At 39.0% G+C, this 23310-nt stretch overlaps 1 protein-coding gene across 1 annotated transcript in view; it reads right to left on the bottom strand.

Annotated features, from left to right (window-relative positions):
* Nucleotides 1–23310, bottom strand: part of nphp4 (nephronophthisis 4) — a 246131-nt gene that overhangs the window by 154830 nt on the left and 67991 nt on the right. The window contains 2 exon segments of the mRNA XM_051949343.1: nucleotides 4593–4728; nucleotides 8968–9152. Coding sequence (XP_051805303.1) covers nucleotides 4593–4728; nucleotides 8968–9152 — 321 coding nt within the window.

The raw sequence follows: 23310 nt of genomic DNA, 5'->3' as shown, positions 1-23310 counted from the left end.
CTGCTGTATACTGTAGTAACTTTTACTGTTTGTATTTAACTATTTTCAAGTTTCAACACCTCCTTTAATATGCAATTTTTCCTTTTTTCATTAACTCAGGTCACAGTCACGCTTCTACTATTTTCAGCAACTTAAACTATACCTGTTCAGACATCAGACCATGTTCATCAATTTGGTAATTTGGTCATTTCAGCGTATGTTCAAGGATTGTGGTCCAAATAAACCTCTGCATATACAACTGTAGTGTTATCCTAAATACATTATTACACATAAGACTCGACCTGTACAAAGCAAGATGAAAGTATGCAGAGGTTAATGAAAACAGCCATACTGAATGGCATGAAAATATACACCATGATCAAAGGTTTTTCAAGTCGATAAGTGTGCTAACTCAGTCACTAAGTATTAGTTGTGGTTAGAAAATGTTCACATAAAAACAAGCTGATTGATTTTTGCTGGTTTAACTACCACCAGAGTTGTTCAAGGGCTTGCAAAGTCTTAGAAGAGGCTGTTGGCGGCAATCAAACATGAACATTCAGATTTGTAGTTCCCAAGTGGTGTCAAGTGGTGTGAAGTCTTGTTGACAGTGCACAGCTGCCTGCCCTGAAGGCACACCTTAGCTCAATACATCTATAACGCCTCAAAAGCATCAAATCTCTGACAGCTGTGACACAGTGCAGGGACACAAATACTGTCCCATCACACTCTTCTTCGGTAGCCAGAGATACAGAGCATGAAGTTGTAGCAGCCAGCTGATAAAATGGGAGCCCTTTTGGAGATGCAGTAGGTGGCTGGGTGAGATTTCTTCAGGAGGCATCTTGTATCAAATCCTTATCACTCAACACCCAAGACACATCAGCCTCTGGATTAATACTCACAAATAAAATATGCACACACCAGAATACAAACACACACACACTTTACTCCCACTCAAAGAGAAAAAATGACTCCTCTCGTTTAGTATCCCTCACCTCATTAAACATGCAAATATTCACACCATACAAGGTGAAGGTGGTGAAGTAGAGTGTGGTGGAAGATCTTTTTAGTGTCACCCTCCCGTGCTATTCTGGGATGCTGTAGATGACAATTTGATGGTCCCTATCAGGTTTATTAGAATGTCTCAGCTTGAATAAAGTTTTTCAACAAGGGCAAGAATCCCATTGGGAGAATAAATTTTCCCAATAAACTTCATAGAAATGTGCATGCAGCACATCTGGCCCAGAGTTAAAATTGTTGTGTCAATGTTTTTAAGAAATTCATGTCATTTTCTTTGTGTGGCAGTGTCATTTCTATATATGTTCATGGAAGTATATCCTTAAAGTACATTTCCATGCAACTGAAATAAATCGTCTCAATGCAGATAAGCAGACAGCAGACATTTGATGGACTCCTATCATTTTTTTTTTGACAAACATGGTTTATTGTCTAGTGGCATCTATATATCCAAATTTTAAGTTATTCAGTACTTTGTCGCTGAATTAATGCTTATTTTACACTTCAAGCAATTCTAATTGCCTAAACAGTAACTAGCATAACTGTAGACTCTCAGTCTAAATCTATTTTTGCTTTGTCAAAGTACAAACTAGAAAATCACTCAGAGAGTGCAGACCTCCGCCAAGGATAGAGAGGAAAACAGGAAACCCATGCAGTAAAGGATCATGAGCTGGAATCAAACCTGCGTCTCTGACACAGTTCTGTTTACAAATCACCTTCTTAACCAGTTGAGCTATCTGGACACCTTGCTCCAATTTGTTGGACAACATACTAACCTATGATGTTTTTCTCATATTTTGGACCACATAATAAAACATACTAAAAAATTCAAAGTGATCCAGAATCCAGGATCCTTTCCGGATTGCCACCAAAATTAAAGCAGCTCTTCCTCTTACCATAGTCTACATCCCCTAAAATTTCATGTGAATCTGCCCAGGCATTTTTGAGTTGTCTTGCTAACAGACAGACAGACAGACAGACACACAAACGCCGGGTGTCACATAACCTCCTTGGCGGAGGTAAATATAGTATTAACAGAAGTTTTAAGCACTTCTGAAATTTTCTTCGCAGGAGTTGTCATATGTTTCATGTGCCAGAATACACTATCTTATACAAAAAGTTGCTGTAAATGTCCATAATGTGTCAACAAGTCCATGAAATGATCACTCTCATCCATGGCAAAGGGGGAGAGATGGAGAGGGAGAGAGACGGTCCATTCACAAAAGACTTATTGCCTGTCAAGTGGTTGCAGAGGTAAGAATGGGTGAACTAACTGCAAATGTACCAAGCTGTTCTAATTACTGAGGGGCTAGTTGTTTTTTTGTTGCTTTTAATTGGTGATGTGGTGACCCCTGCTTGTATAAGGTACAACACACAGTAACACAGAAAGAGTCCAGCCTTGACATGCATTAAGTGGTGAAGTTACACCCACACACATAATTACTGCAGTGTTTCTGTGGTTTTCCAAGCTATAAGTAGGTGTTAAATGGTAGGGTTTGAACTTGGAACTTAGTTCCTTGGGGAAATGTTGACTGTGTGGGTCTGTAAGATATGACTGTAAGAAGTGTAAGTCATATACACAGAGAACAAATGTAAGACAGGACAAGACTTTAGGTTTTGTCGGCCACAGCAGCATGATTACAAAAGAATTGTGCCTCTCAAAGACCATTAACAGAAAAACTCTAAATAAATTAAAATGCCTCAGACAGTATTCTATAAAAGTTCCTATAAAATAATGTGATGTTCTTCAACATTATGCAATGTAAAGTCACTGTTTATCTTAATAACAATATACATTTAACCACAGTGACTGATCAATGTTGATTTTTTGATTGAAGCCAAATATTTGTTAATTTTACTGTCAAACTATTCTAATGGATAGGTGGCCCAAGATATTAAATGCAGAATTACATCACAGACAACTGCAAAGTAAAGAGACTATGTCTTTATTTTCTAATTGTGTGCAGACAGACTGAAAGATCATATGTCTGAAACAAAGAGACTTAAATAAATCCTCTAATGAGAACCATTGAATCTCAATGCTTTTTAGAACTAACTAAAATATGTCTGTAACATTGAGTAATAAAAACTGTCAGGAACTGAGAACTGGAGTTGAATATCTGCTTAGATATTTCTGAATTTAAATCAGAACTTTGTTAGTTTTGGACTACTTTATATAGGCTTTATGGCTGCTTTTGCTGACACAACAGTAAATAATAACCTATTTTTTAAAAAAAGGCTTGCTTTTTTTCAGATGAACACAGAGAACTGATTTTGCTGAAATGTATGTTTATGTTCCTTAGTGTGAGGTACTGGGAAGATAAAGTTTGATTCCAGGTAAAGTATCTCAGGTATCACACTGCAACTGTATTCTTCACCAACCCCAATAAAGATCAAGTTGTTTACCTCGTAAGCATGTTCATATAGTGTTTTTATATGCTAGAAGACACAACGTAAGTAAAACAAGCAGTAAAAATTATCTATCTATCTATCAACTTTAACACACAGAATATAGCTTTTATGAGCTTAATCAATGTCTAGAGAGGAACTTTAATACATTTTCAATTAAACTACTCAGACTCTCCTCTGACTGTATAATTATGCTGCTTGATTTTTTTCACTCTACCACAGTTATCAGTATTAGAAAGTTTTAAAAATCTCATAGGTATAATTTATAGAGTAGATTGTCAAACATTTATTTACTGTAAGTCTCATGTGCATATACATAAAACAGTGAAACAGTAAGCGGAGCAAAACAAATCAATAGGAGAACATTTTGCAGTGCATCAAAAACCCAACTGTGAGAGAGCTTAAATTACACTATTTCTCAGAAAGTCTTAACAGCCCTGGAAAGTCCTCCTCATACAAGCTGCATTTTAGTGATGTGGTAATTTTTTTTAAAGAAACAAAGTGAGTAATGCGCTTAGAATACACAGTCAGTGAAACAACCCATCACCTAGGCAACACTCTAAAGCCTTGAGTTTGAATTTACTGGCTACCTTCCCTTTGTTACTTGAGCCAGAAAATCCTAACTCACGCAAAGTGGTGAACTTCCACTGCCTGAAACATCAGCACAGCTAAGAGTGATGGGCTGAGTCTCCTAGGTTAATGCGTTTGATACTTTGAGACTTTATTGTTACTGTCATGCAACGGTGTTGGTGGTAATTGCTTTGGCACAGCATGGTAGCTCGGTTCCAGTCCAAATAGAGAGAAAAACAAGCATACAGCCACAGTAAGACATCACAGCAACACAAACAAAAAGAAAATACATGAATGTAAAAATATGCACTGTGAATATATGATGTATGATGTAACCTAATCACTAGCATATTCATCTGCGCATACTGCTGTTTACATGTGGGAGAATGATTTTCACTGTGGAGATGGAGGCAGAGGAAGAAAGACAATGCTCCAATAATAACTGTCCTGTTTAAGCTTTGGAACTTTAAAGTTAAGAACTTTACACAAAAGTGGTAGTTCTGGTTGCTGCTCAGTTCATCAAGAGGCTGATTCTACGATAGGCTCCAGGTTGCAGATCAACAAAGTTTAAGGCTGAAGACTCAGTGTAAGGTGTATGGCTGTTTGTGTATCTGACTTACCATAGTCTCCCGACCTATTGGAGCAGAGAAGACATACTCTAGCTGAAAGCCAACTGCCAAAGCCTGATGATTGGTCAGTCTGAGCTCTAAGCTGCTGCGAAGGCCCAGCATCTGAGGGAGGGACGATGATGTCAAGCTGAAGAGAGAGCAAAGAGACACACACACACACACACACACACACACACAGAGGAGGATGTGAGGCCTTACTGAAGAAATGACAATGCTTCATTAAAATGTACAGCATCCCATTATTTCTTCAAATGTATTTGTATTTTCCATTAGAAGGAAACAAAATCAATGCATTGGAAGATTTACAGTGGCTTGCTAAATGCTCCCTGGCAAGCACCGGCCTGCTGTGTGAGGAATGGAACAGCACTCGTGGTATTCTTCATTCACACTTTGCATACACCACAGGCAGGAGCATACTGAAGAGTGCTAGCATGTCATGAGTTGGGGCCAAGTGCCTTTTTTTTCCTCTCTCTTCATGGACTCTCTGGAGCCTTTTTTTTTCGCCTTCTCTGCCGTCTGAAATCACCAAGCGTAACACAAGCAAGACAGACTGTCAGCTTCCACTAGCAGCATCTAAAAGTCCAACATCGTGATTATTATTAGTGTTATCATACTAAACAACAAGCAGTTTATTCTTCCAAAAACACAGAAAAATGTAAAACATCTTCTGTCAGCCTACTGATGATAACGGTTATTCATGTAAAGCAGTAGTTGAGCACTGATGGTTGGTTAGTGTGTTTATGTGCTCTTCATTTGCGTGTTTGTGCACACCTTCCCATGCTCTTAGGACACCCATACAATCATCTACATAATAACTGCAATTAGCGAATGTCAGATTTCAAGTAGCCACCACAATATCTCTGTGTTGTCTGTTAAGCTTTACGTTTCCTTTCTTTTTTTGGCATTTTGGTTTTATTTTCCTTTTCTATTAATTTTATAGTTTCATTTGATTCTTAGCTGAAAGGTCCTGTGCATGGTCATTTCATAAAACTGTATAAATGATCTAACCTAATCATCCTCGCAGGCACAGCTTAAATAAAAGTCCTTGCACTGACAGAAAGGTGTGGAGAAATGTCATGAAATACACTCGGTATACAGTGGCTTCTGCCATTTTTGTCCACCAGCGTGGGTGTGCACACCATTATACTTTCAACCAATTAGGGATTTTGCAGACAGTACTGTCAACACAAACACATTTCTTCAGACCCCTCGCAGTGGGTATCATCAAGATAAGACAAATTTAGAGTGCAGAGGAGAATCAAAATTCAGACTTTACAATATGGATTCATAAATATCATATTTATCATCTCTAACATACTGAACCTCATTATTTTTGTTACAGCAGCCAGTGCATCCCAAAATCCCAAATTCTCACTACTGTTAATGTGAAACTGAATGAAAAAAAACATAGCTTGCATCACAGATATTCTTTAGGGCTGGTCCCTCAAACTTGATGCTTTGAAATCAAAGATCCTGAAGCTGATTCAGATTCTTTGGGTCAAACATTTATTTATTCACGTGACAATGTGCACTGCATTTGTGGCTAACTGATGAGAGAACCTAAACCTGAGGTGGAGTGAGAGGCCCAATCCCAGTCTCAGCTGTCACCAGCATAGAGGCACTCTTCAGCTGAGAGCTTTGGGTTTTTCCACTCTACGATCATCAGGCACATCAGGGACTTTCTGTGACTCCACATATCTGCAGAATTTTCTGATGTGTTGTACACTGTTCATTGTGGAATTAGTGACATCTAAACATGGTTGTCTTGCTCCCCACAAAATGTATACAATCCAAGCACGGTATAAGGAGGAAATCCATTTCTATCTGCCAGTGACGGCATCTGGTTGCTCTGTTGCGCTTATTTACTACACATTTGTAGAGTTGTTTGTATTTTCAGTCAAATGTCCACATAGGATTTACAGATCTTCATAGCATGCCTGACTTTTGTTAATATGCTAAAATCTATAAATGCTGCAAAGCTACAGACAAGGAGTGATAAGCTGAGCATCTGATCAAACTGTACATCCAAATTTACGATTTTTTTTTTAATGAAATGTTGTTTGCAAGCAATGTGTGCTGTCTTGATGGTGTGTTGTATTCCCAATAGCATTTTAGTCCTTGGATCTTAGGATAGAGATTTGGATAGGGCCATATTCTTATTACACACTGACAGTTTCTTTCATGTCAGTGTTATACTTTGCACAAGTACAAGCATGCAAGGGTCTGCTAGAATCCAAACGAGATCAATTTCATCACTTGCCCAAGTCAGCGAGGGTCCACAGAGGCCCCTTTGCAGATGGCCCACCAGCGACCACACTGCAGGGCGGTAGTGCACATGCACACAGATTACGTAGATGGCAATTAACTGCATATTTGTGATAGATTTCCTCTGAGTGGACTAGAAAGTAATATGTGGGGCTCTCTGATGACACACTCTGATGAAGATGTTTAAAGTGTGGCAGTTTTTTTGAACTTTTGAAGAACCCAAAAACGCTACATGTGAACTCTCAGCAACAATTTGCATATCTTTTAAAAACAATAGACACAGAAAACAACTTGAAAACAGATAAGTTGCATTGACAAGAGAGATGTAAGTTATTTTACATATCTTATTTTTAGGGCGGGCAGTGCTGTGAATTTAGTTTAAACTTTTAAGTCCTAAATTTATTGTGTAAAGTGATTTTTAAAAATAGTTTTAAATGGGCTAAAAGAGCTTTATGTTACCAGAAAGCTGTGTGCTGTCAGGCTCATTATTCTGACAACTTCATACGACAGAACAACATTATATGATACCCAAAAAAAGGAATACAAAATTTCAAAACATCTCAGTGAATGACAGAACCTGATTTGACAAAATTCACATTTGGGTGTAGACCTACTGTCCTTAAATGACTTCTGGTGGCATTCTGCATGATGTTTTGTGGTTAGAAAGTGTGGCTGCAAGGTGGTAGAGTCTGCAGAAACAAAATGCCCCAGTGGGAGGAATGACACACCTTCGTAAAAACCCCACAAAGCATTCACAGTCAATGCCTCACTGATGCACCTACCCAACTCATTAACTGAAACTGCTGCCTGCTGTTTACTTGAACTGGTCAGAGGTTTGTGAAGTCACAACATTCATCTTTAGAAATAATTACAGTGATTTTTAACAAGTTGGGGTATTTGGAGACAGTCAGTGTGTCTAACGAGTTGAAAAACAAAGAGTTTTAAAAAAACTGGCACACAACCATTAACAATATCAAGGAGTGGTCCTAATCCTGACTCACTCAACATCAGTTTCCAGCAGTGGTACCTCTTCAGCTGTATTCCACAAACTAAAGCTGATGCTGATGACCTTAGAACAGCACATCCACTTTGACAAGGTTAGCACCGAGTCTCATGGTGTCTGAATAAATCCCAGCAGCAAAGGCAGCAGGAGTCATATCACCTTTATTGGTTATGGAGTACTAACATACATTGGAATACACTGTGAGGCTGTTTTATGAGGGTGCAAACTGGTATGGCGTGGTACAGTGTGTAAATTATGAGGCTCATGGTGGGTTAATGCATTGGAGGCCTTGTCAAGCGTACAGCTTTTGTTCTTTGAGCAAGGTCAACGGAAAATTTACAAAGTCACATGCAAAACAAGAACATAGTATATCTGTTCTATAAAAATCTGAAAAAAAATGAATATCTGCATCAGTAAAGGTGAAAAGAGGTTATGATGTTTAAATATTATATATATATTTAACCATCTGCTACTTCAGGGGAATTGGTTGAGTAAAAACGCTACATTATCTCTATACAAGTACTATTTTGGAAATATGTACTTTTTGTGTATTTTTTAAAATTTTTCTATGACCTTATTAAGCATATTAGGTATTGGCCACACATCGTTAACCGTAGTTGGCATTTGTTCTTATACACCTAAAAGACTGTTTCTTGTTCTCTCTAAAGAAAGAAAGAAAGAAAGAAAGAAAGAAAACTTCTACAATACTAATACAACAATAGAAAATTACACTGTTCCATTCAGTAGGAACTACACACAAGCATGCAAGATCTGTAGAAGAAGTAAATGTGGTGCAAACTGGTATGGCGTGGTACAGTGTGTAAATTATGAGGCTCATGGTGGGTTAATGCATTGGAGGCCTTGTCAAGCGTACAGCTTTTGTTCTTTGAGCAAGGTCAACGGACAATTTACAAAGTCACATGCAAAACAAGAACATAGTATATCTGTTCTATAAAAATCTGAAAAAAATGAATATCTATCTATAATCGTATTTCCACATCTGTGGGTTTTGTCTGAAAGCAGAGTTTATTCCGCCAGCCCCTGAGGTCTACAGTTCCAGCTCCATTGTAGACACATGAATGAGTTCACTCTGCTCACCTGTCCTTGACCAGGGTGTTCTGTTTGGAGGTGCTGCCAGTGCGTCCTCTCACCGCTGAGGCAACAGGCTCTAGCACCACCACTTGGGGCTTATCGAGGAAACACCAGCCATTGTGGACACCAACATGGAGTCTTCTTTCTTGAATGGCAACTGTTCTTGGAGTATCATCTGGCCCTGGTTGTTTCTGAGAATCAGTTACAAAATTGGAGTTACCACACAAACAGATAATACGTTTGCAGACCACATGAGTTTGTGTCCTTTGATTAAGGTACATTTTCACTGGTTTTAAGTCCAGCCTTAAGAAAAAGCTTAACCTTAACATGCTTTTATATCCATTCTATACCTTCACAGTATAGTCGAAAAGGTCAAAAGTATAATATTAAACAACTCTACATGCTTTCATTCTTGGATATTTTACATAAATTTAAGGAAACTCATCAAGTTTCAGGCAAAAAAATGTCATTTAGTATGTGCTTTTTACTGCTGTCAGATGTCAAAATGCTACGTAAAGACAAAAGCTACAGGATATGTGACCATTTTATACAACAGTGTTTTTCTAGACACAGTCTGAAGGAATGTTCTTTTGTGTTTTAACATAATAATTCTCCTGTGCACAATGCCAGGTCCATAAATGGCTTACTCAATTTGGTATGAAAGAACTCAACTCTGTAGAGCACTAACCTCAGCCTCATCCAACACATCTAGGATAAACTGGAACACTAACTGTGCACTGTGGTCAACCTCAGTGATGCTGTAGCTGAATGGGAACATATCCCTTTAGCCAGGTTCCACAATCTGGTACGTCCCAGAAGGATAGAGGCTGTTCTAACAGCATAATAATGCCCATGTTTTTGGCCAAACGTGTTCAACAATCCCATATGCATGCAAACATAATATGCTTTTTATTCTTTTTGATTGTTTATTTGTCTGATATCTCAAAATATTCCATTAAAAAACAACTAAAATAGAAAAGACATATAATGGTACAAACAATAAAACAATATTTGCATCTTCTCAATCTTTTTGGATATAGTTCCAAAAATGATTGACAGCTTGTCCCAGTTATCTCTCGGGCCACCCTTAGGTCACTCCCCACCCTTATGTATCTATAAAGTGAGGTTTGGCATCCTATCAAGTAAACACTTTTCAAGGACGTTTCAGCCTGGGCAAGAAAAGCACATCTAGGAAAAGCTTTAATATTTTTTTAGTGACAGTGCTAAAAATATGAACATGGTCAGCTTAGTGCAAAGGTATCAGTCTTAGCCAGCAAGCAGTCTGAACCATTGTAGGAAATTTTATGGAGCTGTTCACTTAGTCCCTCTGACAAAATATAAAATGTCCACACATTAATCAAATGTGTGAAAGCTGTCAAGTTGGCATCAAATATCTACTTATTCTTTCAAGTGAGAGTCCCTGATTCAAGGCCAATATTTTGCCAACTGTTTTTTAAGCTTGTGTGCTCGAACAGCACTAATGCACTGTATGTTTTTACCCAGACTGGTGCTATGGCTCTAGGGATCGTATTCCTTTACTTTGCAATAATTCTGATCTTTGACTCCTGACTTCTGATGGCGAACCACCATCAGGGAGACTGTCATTTGCTGGGTTTGATTTATGATGAAATACAAACAAAACCAATGACATCCCCATCAACCTCAGCTGTACCTTGCTACGTGTTTGGCAAATGTTAGAATGCTTGACCTGCAACAATGTCTAGATTGATAGTATATCCACATGAATGACAGGACCAAAAGCTTCCCAGCAGAACACTGCATTGTAAAGAGATAAATGATTCACTTCACCTGTCAGTGGTTTTAATGTTGTGGTAAGTTGGTATATATTTGCTAAACATCAATACACTGAGCATGGTGCATCCAGCAAAGCTGCTGGCAATCCTGTAGATTTGAAGTATTCTTAGCATTGACTGTGTGATAGGAATGCAGTTTTTCAAAATTGTCTTCAACTTAGTCTGCCGCATTACCAGAAAATTGCTGATTAATTGATAACATAATCTAATTACAGAGAATATTGTCCCATTTGCTGATATTGAGGTTAAATCAGCAGTCATTTGACATTAGTAGCCAAAGTAGAAAAGCCCCTGGACTAAAGGAACACTGTCCTAGTAAAATTCAGCTTGGTTTTAGTTCTAGCCAGAGGCCATAAACCATCACAGTAGTACTTCTTACAATGGTCTGTTGCTAGCTAAACTCCCATAATGCTCTTTGCTTGTCAACTCAGAATTGCCTGTAATAAATGTCCATCTCCTTGGCTCACTATAGCACTGGCTAGAGTTCCTATACTATCAGAGTAGCGACAACTGGGGATTTGACGCCATTTTGTTTCCATTCACTCAATATGGGACGCGCAGCACGAGGTGCACATTCACGAAAATTAGCTATTTGTGGATTGCTTACTGATTTCAAGACATGTTTTGGACAAAATAGTTTACTGGCTTGTTTTTTTCTGGATGTCCAAGGTTGGATTATGGCCGTTTGTTGTGGAATATTTTCATCTGTGACTAGTTTTGAGCCTTCAAAAGTGAGTTGTGCTGTTTACGTTATTTGCTGTTTGTTGGACAAATGTGTTTATATTACCTGCTGTGGTAATCACATCTGAAAGTGGTTTATACCGGCAGATTAATGAGAATCTAAGCTTTCCATGGGTGTATAATGTTTCTATCATCGAGTTTGCAGCTTCGGTCAATTTAGCAAAATACGTTTGCACATACGGGCCGCTGAAGTTTAACGGGCTAACCTGTTAAACTTCAGCGGCCCGCATCTCCATGCATGAAAATGGTCAAAGTCAAAATAACCACAACTTCCTAAACTCACATCAAACTTTTCTATCTTTCATTCACCCATACATCATAACATGAAAGTACATACGGGACTAACCTGGCACAAAAACGATGATGAAGTCGGTTTCCATCCCACTCTCCAGACTTTATTTTCCCACAGTTTCCTTCTTTCACTATTACTGGGAAATCTAAACATGTGGAATCCCTTCTATCGATTTGTGCACCCAAGGGCACAACAGCCCGTCATTTTTCAGGTATTTAGGAAGCGAGAAATGACCTAGAATTACTCTCTGCGGTGTAAACAACGTTAACAGGAAAACCTGGTGTTCATGAATAGGAAACAAAATGGCGCCCATAGATCACATGACCAAAATTTTTTGGACCCATCATGTCGATACTCTGATAATATAGGGACTCTAGCACTGGCCAGTAAGAGGCTCCACCTAGTGCTACAACCAGGTACTACAGCTAATCTACAATACATCATGCATGGCCTTTGTCTTCTGCCTTCTCGATAACACATTTTAAATCAAATAAAATATTAAGGGCAATTAATCAATTAACTGTTAATCAATAACCTCCGTACTATGTATAATGTAAAACAGAACACTCATAGATGATGCACCCACCAATTTATCACCCTGCATTTTCCCTCAACTCCAACATTTTAGCACATTTTCATTCATTATTCTGGTTTCACAGTCTACAAAACAAAACCAGCAGTCGTGACATGTTTTGAGTACCAACTATCCAAAACATGACTACATATAAATGCTAGTTTTGTTGTATGTCTGCTGGGTTGCAACAGGAAATGCTTGCCAAAAAATTCCCCAGAGAAACTTTAAAAGGGGTCAATCTCTCAATTGTGGTTGCATCATGTTCCTCTGCCCACAATTAGCCAAAGGAATTACAACATTAAATGACAAAGATGATTTTATAATATATAGTTACATGGTTTGGGGAATGAAATCTTCTGTATTGCATGTCCAACAGTGGTGATAATGATCAAACCATGTCACACTTTATGTTGCACACAAAACCTGCTGAGATCTATCAGCGTGGTGCCGTGGCTCAGCAAGAAAATGAAACACTGTAACATTCAGACAGGACTTGTGAACAAATCATCAGTTTAGCCTCATTTATTTGGTAGTGAAAATCAAGTCAAATTGTCAAACAACTACCATGTCTATCCTACTATATTTGTACATTTTGTCATTGGCAGTTGGATTAAAATCAACTTCTGGGGTCTGACATACTTTTGTACATAAAAATGAAGTGGTTCAGATAATCTGGGTAATGCATGGACCTGTTTGGCATTTGTCTGGTTGTCTGACTGTTGGTTTCTGTTTCTTCTGTTTCTCAGCAATCACTTTCCTGACTGCATCATTATTATGAATGCTACAAGTAATAGCTAAAATTGTAAATATAAGACCCAGCTTACAAAAAACTAAGTATATTAGCATCATTGTATGTATGGTATGATATTTTCTGCTTTTTTCCACACAAAATATGCTGTAAAGTAGGTGCTATTTAACGAATGTTGAAAAACAAGTCAATGTGTCACCAACACACAGCACTGCCACTCCATACCTGCTGCTGCTAATGCACCACTGATTGACAAATGTTCAGTGGCTGACTCTCTAACCTCTAAATGCAAAGCCATGCTGAGCTTGCCTCTCATCCCACAACTTCCTCTTTGTTTCATTTCAATCTGTTGCCTCCCTCCATCACATCTCCCACTCCCACGCTCCCTTTCTTTTCCTCTCTTTTCGCTGACATTCTCTCTTTCTGTCCCGCTTCCTGCTTAAAACCTTCTCCATATCCACCCACATCTTCTCAATCAAATTAGCATATCAATTCAGCTTTGGGTTTTTCTTTTAAAGCAGCAACAGCAGGAGCAGCAGTAGCAACCCAGCCTGCCTGGAAACTGGAGAGCCACATACCTCACCGCTCGCTGCTGTTCTGCTCATGATACTGACTGGCTCCATCTCTCTCTGTCTGCCTGTTTACTACCAACCCTTTCGTTATCATCACTCATTCTTACAAGCAACGGCTGATATGTCCTCAGCAGGTACCATATCTTTCTTTTGGTGAGAAGGATAGAAGATCTAACCTAAAATGATTTCCTCCTTTCTCTTTTTCCTTTTGGAAAATTGTTCAAGTAAAACCTGTTCTTGCATCTTAAGTGCTCTATTTTGTGACAAGATAGACTCATGTTGGTTACACATTTGCACAGTCAAAACAGAAACTAGATGAAAGAAAAAATATAGGTGATATACTGAACATCATATTGAGCATCCAGCATATCTGTAAGTCCTCTGTGGTGTCTTTTGTGGAAGTTTATTTTCCTATAAGATGTGGTGACTCACTAATGCAATGCTCTATGTATAGTGTTTTGAATCGTGTCAGCTTTCATCCAGCTTTGGGAATGTTACATAACCGTCTTCTAGCTGGATCACATAGGCTAAGGCTCCAATCAATTAACGTTTGCCATCTGAGTGCCAAGACTAAGATGTTCCCGCACAGAGGAGAGTAAATCACACAGGACTCAGCTGCATGTGCCATGTGCGCATGGTGACAAGCTCAATAACTACCAGTGAAAATGATTTCAAAACAAAACAAAATAGCACACACACATTCAATCTCTGTGTGTGAATTGTTGCAAGTAAAAAGGAAAAGAAAGCAACTATATCTGTCTCTGACAAATTATTGTGTTGGAAACAGATATTGGGGGCGGCATGGCTCAGTGGGTAGAGTGGCCGTCTTGTAACTGGAAGGTTGCTGGTTCGATCCTCGGCCTGTCGAGCTCATGTTGAGGGGTCCCTGAGCAAGACACCTAACCCCTAATTGCTCCTGATGGGTCGTGGTTAGCGCCTTGCATGGCAGCTTTTGCCATCATTATGGGTGAATGTGATGTATCATGTAAAGCCCTTTGGATAAAAGCACTATATAAATACTACCATTTATTTTTAATATCAGATACATTTATCCATTTACATATTCTGATGAATTCAGTGCTTTGCGTGATTGAATTCTCTTGCTGTGATGTATCATTTGTGCCTAAGTCTCTCTTGTTAAACAGATCTTAATCTCAGTGAGAGTTCATGAATAAATAAACATTATAAAGGCATTTTTCTTTTTTGATGAGACAACCAGCAACTACACTACCACTGTGTTTTTTTTGTTTTGTTTTTTTTTAATTTTTATACATTTTTCAGTCCGGCACCGTGTTAATGTTTACACTTACACCAAACAGATACACCATTAAAATCATGCACATGCTGCCAAAAGAGTTGCGACCCATCAGGGCATAAACACAGGACCTCTGGATACTGTCCTCACATTTAATATTCGTATACCACCACAACAACCGAACATTTGAATATTCGGGTCCATACCTAGTGAATAGCTGTTCTGACCCACATCAACAGGACGACCAGACCATCCTCAGCAGAAGCACCGCTGCAGCATCACGACATACACGCAAGTAACTTTCAGTCACTGAAATTAAATTTGGTGCAACTTTCTCAAATTCTACTTCATCACAAAGGTGCATTATACAGGTTAACTAATTAGCCTACCATCAAATAAGCGGCAGCTTTCAGGTGTGGTCTATTTATCCGTTACGGAGCGGACCGAATATTCGGATATTCGTCAATTATCAAGGCGAATATCCGGAGCCCAGAAACTGCTATTCGGGTCAGCCCTAGTGTTGAATATGTTTACAACTTATTTGACCCTTGCTGATGCAGTGAGGAGCTTCCAACCATGATGGAATACTGTGGTCATGGAAACAATGTTAATCTGTCTTAGAAGGGACAAATTACCAGCCTGCATCAAGTAAAGAAAACAAATGAGGAGATTTCTGAAACTACTAAAATCAGGTTAAGAATCTTTCAACACATCATTTAAACCTGAAGGATAGTGGTGAACTATCATCTTCACGAAACAAATGCGGTCGGACAAACTCTAAGATGATCGTAGGAAATCAACAGTAGAACTGATGGCTATGTAAGAGCATTTCCATATGCACAATGTGAACGGACGTCAAGGGACTGGGACTAAACAGCTGTGTAGCTCTAAGAAAGCCACTGTTCAGCAAAGCAAATGAGAAGAAAAAAAGCTTCAGTTTGCTGGGTAGCATAAAGATTGGACTCTGGAGCACTGAAAGAAAGCCATGTGGTCTGATGAGTCCAGATTTACAATGTTCCAAAGTGATTGGCACATCAGGGTAAGGAAAGAGGCAGATGAAGTGATGCACTCATGTCTAGTGCCTACAAGCCTGTGGGGGTTAGGGTTATGATCTGGGGTTCAGCAATGTTATGTTCCCAAAGGACGAGGTCAGCTGACTACCTGAATCTACTGAATGACCAGGTCTTTGGTCCGTGTACGTCGCCGTCATTCTATTTTCGATTTGGGGTCAAAACACCAAAAACGGATAACGGCCGTTTCCCGTTTTTCGTTTTCAAAATAAAAATCAGAAAATGGAAAACCAATCCGTTTTCCGATTTTCTTGTTTCAATAAAAACGGATATCAAAAAACAAATTAGAAGTTAAATTTCATTTTTTGATATCCGTTTTTAATTTATTTATTATTTTTATAGCCCAGTATTACAAGAGTTACCCCAAAGGGCAAGCAAATTGGGTACAATGGATTTCACTGCTGTCTTATTTATTCACAGGACTAGCAGGGTGACTTAAGAAATAAATGTAATAGTCAGAACAGCACTGCCGAAGCGGTCTATCATAATTGCATGCCTAGTTTTTATATACTTTGTGAACAATCTCATCCACTATATCTGAATGTCATAGTAATAATGTGAACATTGCCACCTTCTGGGTGCTCTAGCTCAGAATACACAATTTTCAACATTAAATGTTCTTCCAGACTGGATCATCATTTGGCCGGAAAATGATGACCGGCTACCTGTCATCAAGAAATGTCAAGGCTTGTGAGGGCAGGATTAAGGGTAAGATCCCTGCATGGACCCTACCACCAAGCACGTTAACATGTAAGAGAAGCACTATGTGTTTGTGCAGTTTAAAAACTTCAGTGTACCGCCGGCGGTACACCTACTAATTTGCATAGGAATTTCAAGAATGTCCGACGGCTGCAAACCCGATTATACAAACACTATACGCCGATGGAAAGCTTAGATTCTCATGAATCCGCCGGTATAAACCACTTTCAGACACTAGACATGAGTGCATCACTTCATCTGCCTCTTACCACAGCGGGTGAGAAAAACACATTTGTCCGACAAACAACGAATATCCATCCATCCGCTCTCTATACACGGCTTCAGCGCACACAGTGCGACTCACATTTCCGGGTTCATTATTACACACAGATGAAAATATTCCACAAAAAACGGCCATAATCCAACCTTTTACATCCAGACAAAACAAGTCAGTAAAATATTTCGTCCAAAACATGTCTTGAAGTCGGTATATTTACCAAGAATAGGTCGTTTTCAAGGAAATGCACCTCGCGATGCCCGTCCAATATTCCCTGTATGTCTCGTCATATTTTTTATTTAAAAATAGAATATTAGCGATTTTTTGTACTGAAAATGGCTGGAATTGACTGCAGCTTAAAGGGTTAACAACATTTATGTTTTGATTTGGTTCTAGGAGAGTGGGTCCGTGTACGTCGTCATTTCTGATGTTTGTCTTGCAAAAGTGTAGTTAGAAAACGGATATCAAAAAATGAAATTTAACTTCTAATTTGTTTTTTGATATCCGTTTTTATTGAAAAAAGAAAATCGGAAAACGGATTGGTTTTCTGTTTTCCGATTTTTGTTTTGAAAACGAAAAACGGGAAACGGCCGTTATCCGTTTTTCGTGTTTTGACCCCAAATCGAAAATAGAATGACGGCGACGTACACGGACCGTCTTTCCATCAATGGAGCTTTTATTCCTTGATGATACTGGCATGTTTCAAGATGACGATGCCAGGATTCATGGGGCTTACATTGACAATGAGTGGTTCAGGGAGCATGAGATCTTTTTCATACATGGATTGGCCTCCACAGAGTCCAGACCTCAGCCCCACTGAGAATCTTTGGAATGTCCGCAGCGGTCCGACTCTCCCATCATCAATATAAGATCTCGGTAGAAAATTAATGCAACTCTGGACAGAAATAAATGCTGTGATATTGCAGAAGCTTATCGAAACTATGCCACAGCGAATGTGTCGTTCTAAGAGCTAAAGGCAGTCTAATGAAATATTAAATTGTGCAACTTTTGTTTTGGATGGGCAGTGTGTATCTATCTATCATCTATCTCTATCTCTCTCTCACTATATATATGTATATATATATATATATATATATGCATACACACACACACACACACACACACACTCATATATGTAAGGCTATACATATATGAGTGTGTGTGTGTGTGTGTGTGTGTGTGTGTGTGTGTGTGTGTGTGTGTGTGTGTGTATAAAATTTAAGATAATTTTAGAGTTTTCCGGGTAAAACATTACACACTGTCTTTATATGAACTCATCCAGGTAGCTATAAGCGTAACTGTGACAAGATATCTGTAAATAAATGCTTTCAGTGACATCCAGATTATAATTATGATTGCGTCTGTCTGCTCTTGCCTTTTTCCTCCGCTGCAGCCAGTGCTGGGAAAGATGACAGGGAAATGGCTTTGTCTTTTGTTGGACAGGTCTGCCATGAAGTGTTTCAGAGAGAAAATGAAAGAAAGACAGAGAGAAAGTTGTTTATAAGAGAACATCAGTTAAAGTGCTGCCTTCTGTTCTCGCCATCCCTCTCCTCACTCCCCTCCTGAGTTTCTCTTTCATTTATTTCATTGCTCTTTTTTCTCACTCCGTCAGTTTCTCTCTCTCTCTACCTATCGTGTTCGCTATCCTCTTTCTTCTCCCTCTTGCCTCTGTCTACTGCCGTCACAGATTTCTTCCTCCCTCGCCTGAAATATGAATATTTTAGAGCTAAGAAGCTTAAAGGGAACAATGAAATGGCCCCCAAGTTAAATTATACTCCATTTCCTGAGTCACAGAAGAGGGACTTTTCTGAGTGATGAGCGCACTGGTGCCACGTGGGTGTGTCTTTCTCTTTTTCACACACATAAAAGCTTGTTGTCTCCTCCTTTTGTGTTGTATTTGTTATATTCCCCCAGAGCTTCCTTCTAAAATTGCTGAACCAAGTGGGGCACTGTAACCAATCAACACGGTAATGCGCACTTGACACTTGTGTGAAGAATAAGTGGAAGTTCTGCTGTGCTAACATGCCTAAATGCTATCATTAAAGGAAGAGAAAGGGGGAGGCAGAACTAGACTAATTTGCATGCTTTTGGGGGCAGTTTGTTTTCGACCTTCGTTCACAGAGCAAACAAAAGCAGTGTGTTGTAAGAGGAGAATTGGTGGTGGGTTTCTTTTTGTTTTACAATTCAACGAGTCACCCTTGTGTGGGAGTTGAAAAAGGAAAACTAAACATTCTGCTTGAGCATCCATTTTCTGCTCAAAAAAATGGAGAAAATGCATCGCAGCCACTGCATCACTATTATCTGTGCTTACTGTCATGGCGGTTGCTGCGCAGTGCATCATGAGCAAGCCAAAACAGATTTTGTACCAATACAGCCTTGAGGGCTCAACAGAAATATTTCTCAGTCTGCAAAACCCACATTTCTAATATGTCTGCAGTCTTGAGTAAAAATGACCATATTCCTTTGAAATCTGTGTTGGGGATAAAGTGCTTGGTAGAAAGTCAAAGATTACCGTTTTGGAAAACATATCTTATCTCGGAAAGAAAGCCACCACAGAAAACACAGGCAATACATTTCTGTGGATTGTAGTGCATACTGATTGCTGACAACAGTTTGGATTTGATTCCAGTCCTCAGGAATGTGTATTTGACACATATTTTGGCATTCTTATTTTGGTGGGTGGTTTCTGTGTTCTTCCCCTCATTTGCATTTCAATCCAAAATAAAATGACAAAAACCTCTAAACTGGAGAAGCAGAAGATTATTTCCTCACTTGAGTGTTAACACCTGAAATAGCATTACCATTGTCACATATTAACAACAAAGATTCTCTTAGATTCAATTTGCTGGTCCCAATACTGGATGAGGCAGTGGGAAATAGAAGGATGAGGATGAAGCATTAGTAAGCAAAATTGATTTTGTTGGGGACACTGTCATTTGAATAAAATGGAACTGCTGAAAGAGAAAGTCGTTTACAGCGAATTTAGAAATAATAGCAGCTGGAAGAGAAATGGAAAGCAGGCAGCAGCTGCCTTATTGTGCAACTTTGAGGAAAATGAGTGTAGATTTTCAGAGAAGCATAAATTTGTTTCTTAAGGTTATTTCTTTGTGCTCAAAAGCCAAGAGATGAAGTGAGAGAGCAAGCTGTTATCCAACCACGTGGGAAGGTAGAAGTGTTAGAGCAGCAATAGTCAAAGGTGGGGTGAAAAGCCCACTGTCATTACAGAATGGGATGATGATAATCGTTTGAGGATAGCAGTGCGCAATTTCAGACATTCTCTATTGGAAGCCATTAATAGCTTTGCTTATGCACAGCAAAAGTGGCACCAACAGAGCACAGGAGAGAAGCTGAATGTACTTCTCAAAAAGGTGTAAATGCTAGAAGTGGAAAATTACAGAAGTTCTGACGTCACAAAGGTGTGGGGAGACGAAGTGTCAACCAAATGATCAGCAGTTCTAAAGATAAAGAGACTTTATTGTCATTGTGCAGAAGTACAACGAAATTTGTCTGGAAGAACACGACAACGAGCAGCTGTGCAAATAAGAATGAAAATAGATTTTAAAAAATACTTTTAAAGAAGAAAAAGAAGAATCAAAGTACTATATACAAACAAAGTAAAGTGGTCAGTGCTGATAAACTGGTCCAGTGTTGAAGTAGAGTTCTTATTGCACAGATGAGCTGGAAGGGGAGAATATCTGGGTGGTGGAGCAATGGGTGAGGGGGTGATGGCAGCAACAGCTCTGGGGAAGAAGCTGTTCAGCAGTCTGCCGGTTTGGCTGCTGGACTTTTTCCTTAGCCGGCTAGCATAGACAGAGTCCAAGCTGGGAAGCTGTGCATTCACAATTCAGCTCTCTAGCTAACACCTAGGTTCAAAATCATTCCTATTTGACCTACTGCATCTTACTCTCACACAAGCATTTATGCAAATTATCCGAAATTTCAACAATTAAATCAATGAAGTAGCGTCTACAGAATGTGCACTACTTTGAGCTAAAAATGCCATACCACTGTGCTTTACCTGCCATCACCATTCCCTCAAAACCACTTAATTTCCAGTTAATGGTTTTTATTTAGCTAGTAATGAGTAAACAAGGATCTGGTTCTGTGCTTGCGCTAGCCATTCGCCACTTCACCATAGGCGAAGCCTTCCTCAGGATGGCGAAGCCATTTTTAGCATGTTTAGCCACGGTGGTGAAGCTAATTTTGCCTAATAAATGTGAAAAAAGGGTTAACTTACAACTTTTTCGTAATTTGCCGAGCGATAATCAAAGAAAATAACAAACCGCGTCTCCTTTACTGAAGAGCGCTACCGAGTATAACCGGAACGACCCAAATGCTTCCGATCATTAATAGATGCACACTGTCACGTATCTCGTCTCAGTCAATCAGAAAAAAGGATTCGGACTAACCCCGGGAAGGCGTACAACAAGGAGGACAAAGAGAGGGCAATCAAAGAGTTGAAAAATCATTTTAAATAGAAAGATACTGATTTTTTTTTTAAACATATCATATGTACAACAAATGGAGAATGCTGGGCAACTGTGCAACACATGAGAGGTAAGATTATCATGAAAATATTGTTTAAATAGTCTAAGACTCCTGATCCTGCACATATCTGGATACAAGAACGTGCCTTCAACCACAAAAAGTGTGGCTAAATGTGGCTAAACAAAATTCTAGCACTTTAGCCACAGTGGCTAGAGACAAATTTTCCCTAGTGCAAGCACAGTGGTTCCATACTTTCTTAAGTTCTCCACCAAAATCCAGTAATTAATTTATTCAAGGAAAGAAAAACTTAAATAACACAGCTACTAAACGTAGTCATCGTCTCACTGACAGGACAATGTCTTCATGCTTATGTGACTGATATGTGTTAAGCTAAATTCAGGAAAATATATTTAAATGATGCTATGACTCATACGCTAATTACATGTTTTCTTATTTATCTTGACAATCTAAATAATGAAGTGCTCGCTCATACTCTGATCTCATTTTGATTATCTGTAGGAAATGTAGCTGCTTATTTGTGTGTGAGCAGACGCAAATGCAAAGACAGACAAGCTGTGTGTCAATGGATGCAGAGGAAAATATAGACGGGTAACAAATAAAAGAAAAAAATGTGACTTCTTCACCCCATCACTGAGGGGATTCACTAGCTTCTGTATTCTGTGGGGGGCAATTTGGTGGCATGTTTTGGGTCCATCTTTCCTCTTCCAGGGGTCATAAATAATCAATACAAAGCAGTTCTGAGTGTCACCTTTAGCCCCTGTTGAAATATTTATATCCTGATTGTAGTGGTCTCCTCCAGGGTGACAGTTCCTTCATCTCCTGGGCACGAGGAGACAAACACACAAATATATATAAATACCGGGCTTTGCAAAAGTTCTGTTACACGGTTTCATGATCTTTAGAGACGTTTACATGTCGGAGTGAAAAATTCCATTAAATAAACTGAAAGTTCTACCTTATAGGCAGGTGTCCATAATACAATTTTTTTCTCCGGTGAAGTGGTATCAAGATGGAAGTCAAAAGAGTTGAGATATCTGCTCTCCTTCATGCTGGCCACAACAAGTCTGACAGAGCCAAGCAGCTGAACATCAGCCGGATGACCGTCCACAGAGTCGTTGAGAGGCTCAAGAATGGTGAAGATCTTTCAGTGATCTTTCAAGAATGGTGAAGACCTGAAAGATCTTCACCATTCTTTAGCCTCTCCGCAACTCTGTGGACGGTCATCCGGCTGATGTTCAGCACAAAGGGGAGCAGATATCTCAACTCTTTCGACTTCCATCTTGATACAACTTCACCGGAGAAAAAAATTTGTATTAAGGACACCTGCCTATAAAGTAGAACTTTCAGTTTATTTAATAGAATTTTTCACTCCGACATGTAAACGTCTCTAAAGATCACGAAACTGAGTGTAACAGAACTTTTGCAAAGCCCGGTATATACTGTATACTATCGTTCAAAAGTTTGATGTCACCCAAGCAATTTCATGCTTTTCATGTTTTCCCGTCATGAAAATGTTATTCATGTGCTAACATAATTGCACTAGGGTTTTCTAATCATCAATTAGCCTTTCAACACCATTAGCTAACACAATGTAGCATTAGAACACAGGAGTGATGGTTGCTGGAAATGTTCCTCTGTACCCCTATGTAGGTATTCCATTAAAAATCAGCCATTTCCAGCTATATATATATATATATATATATATATATATATATACACATATATAAAAGGCAAAAAAGCTAAAACACCTGGTTTCACAGTTTTTGCACCATTAAAAGCTGTCAGCTCTACGTCAGTA

This window comes from Acanthochromis polyacanthus, chromosome 6 (genome assembly GCF_021347895.1).
Source record: "Acanthochromis polyacanthus isolate Apoly-LR-REF ecotype Palm Island chromosome 6, KAUST_Apoly_ChrSc, whole genome shotgun sequence".
Taxonomy (NCBI): Eukaryota; Metazoa; Chordata; class Actinopteri; family Pomacentridae; genus Acanthochromis; species Acanthochromis polyacanthus.
Note: the sequence above shows the minus strand (reverse complement) of the source record. Positions and strands in the feature narration are given on the sequence as shown.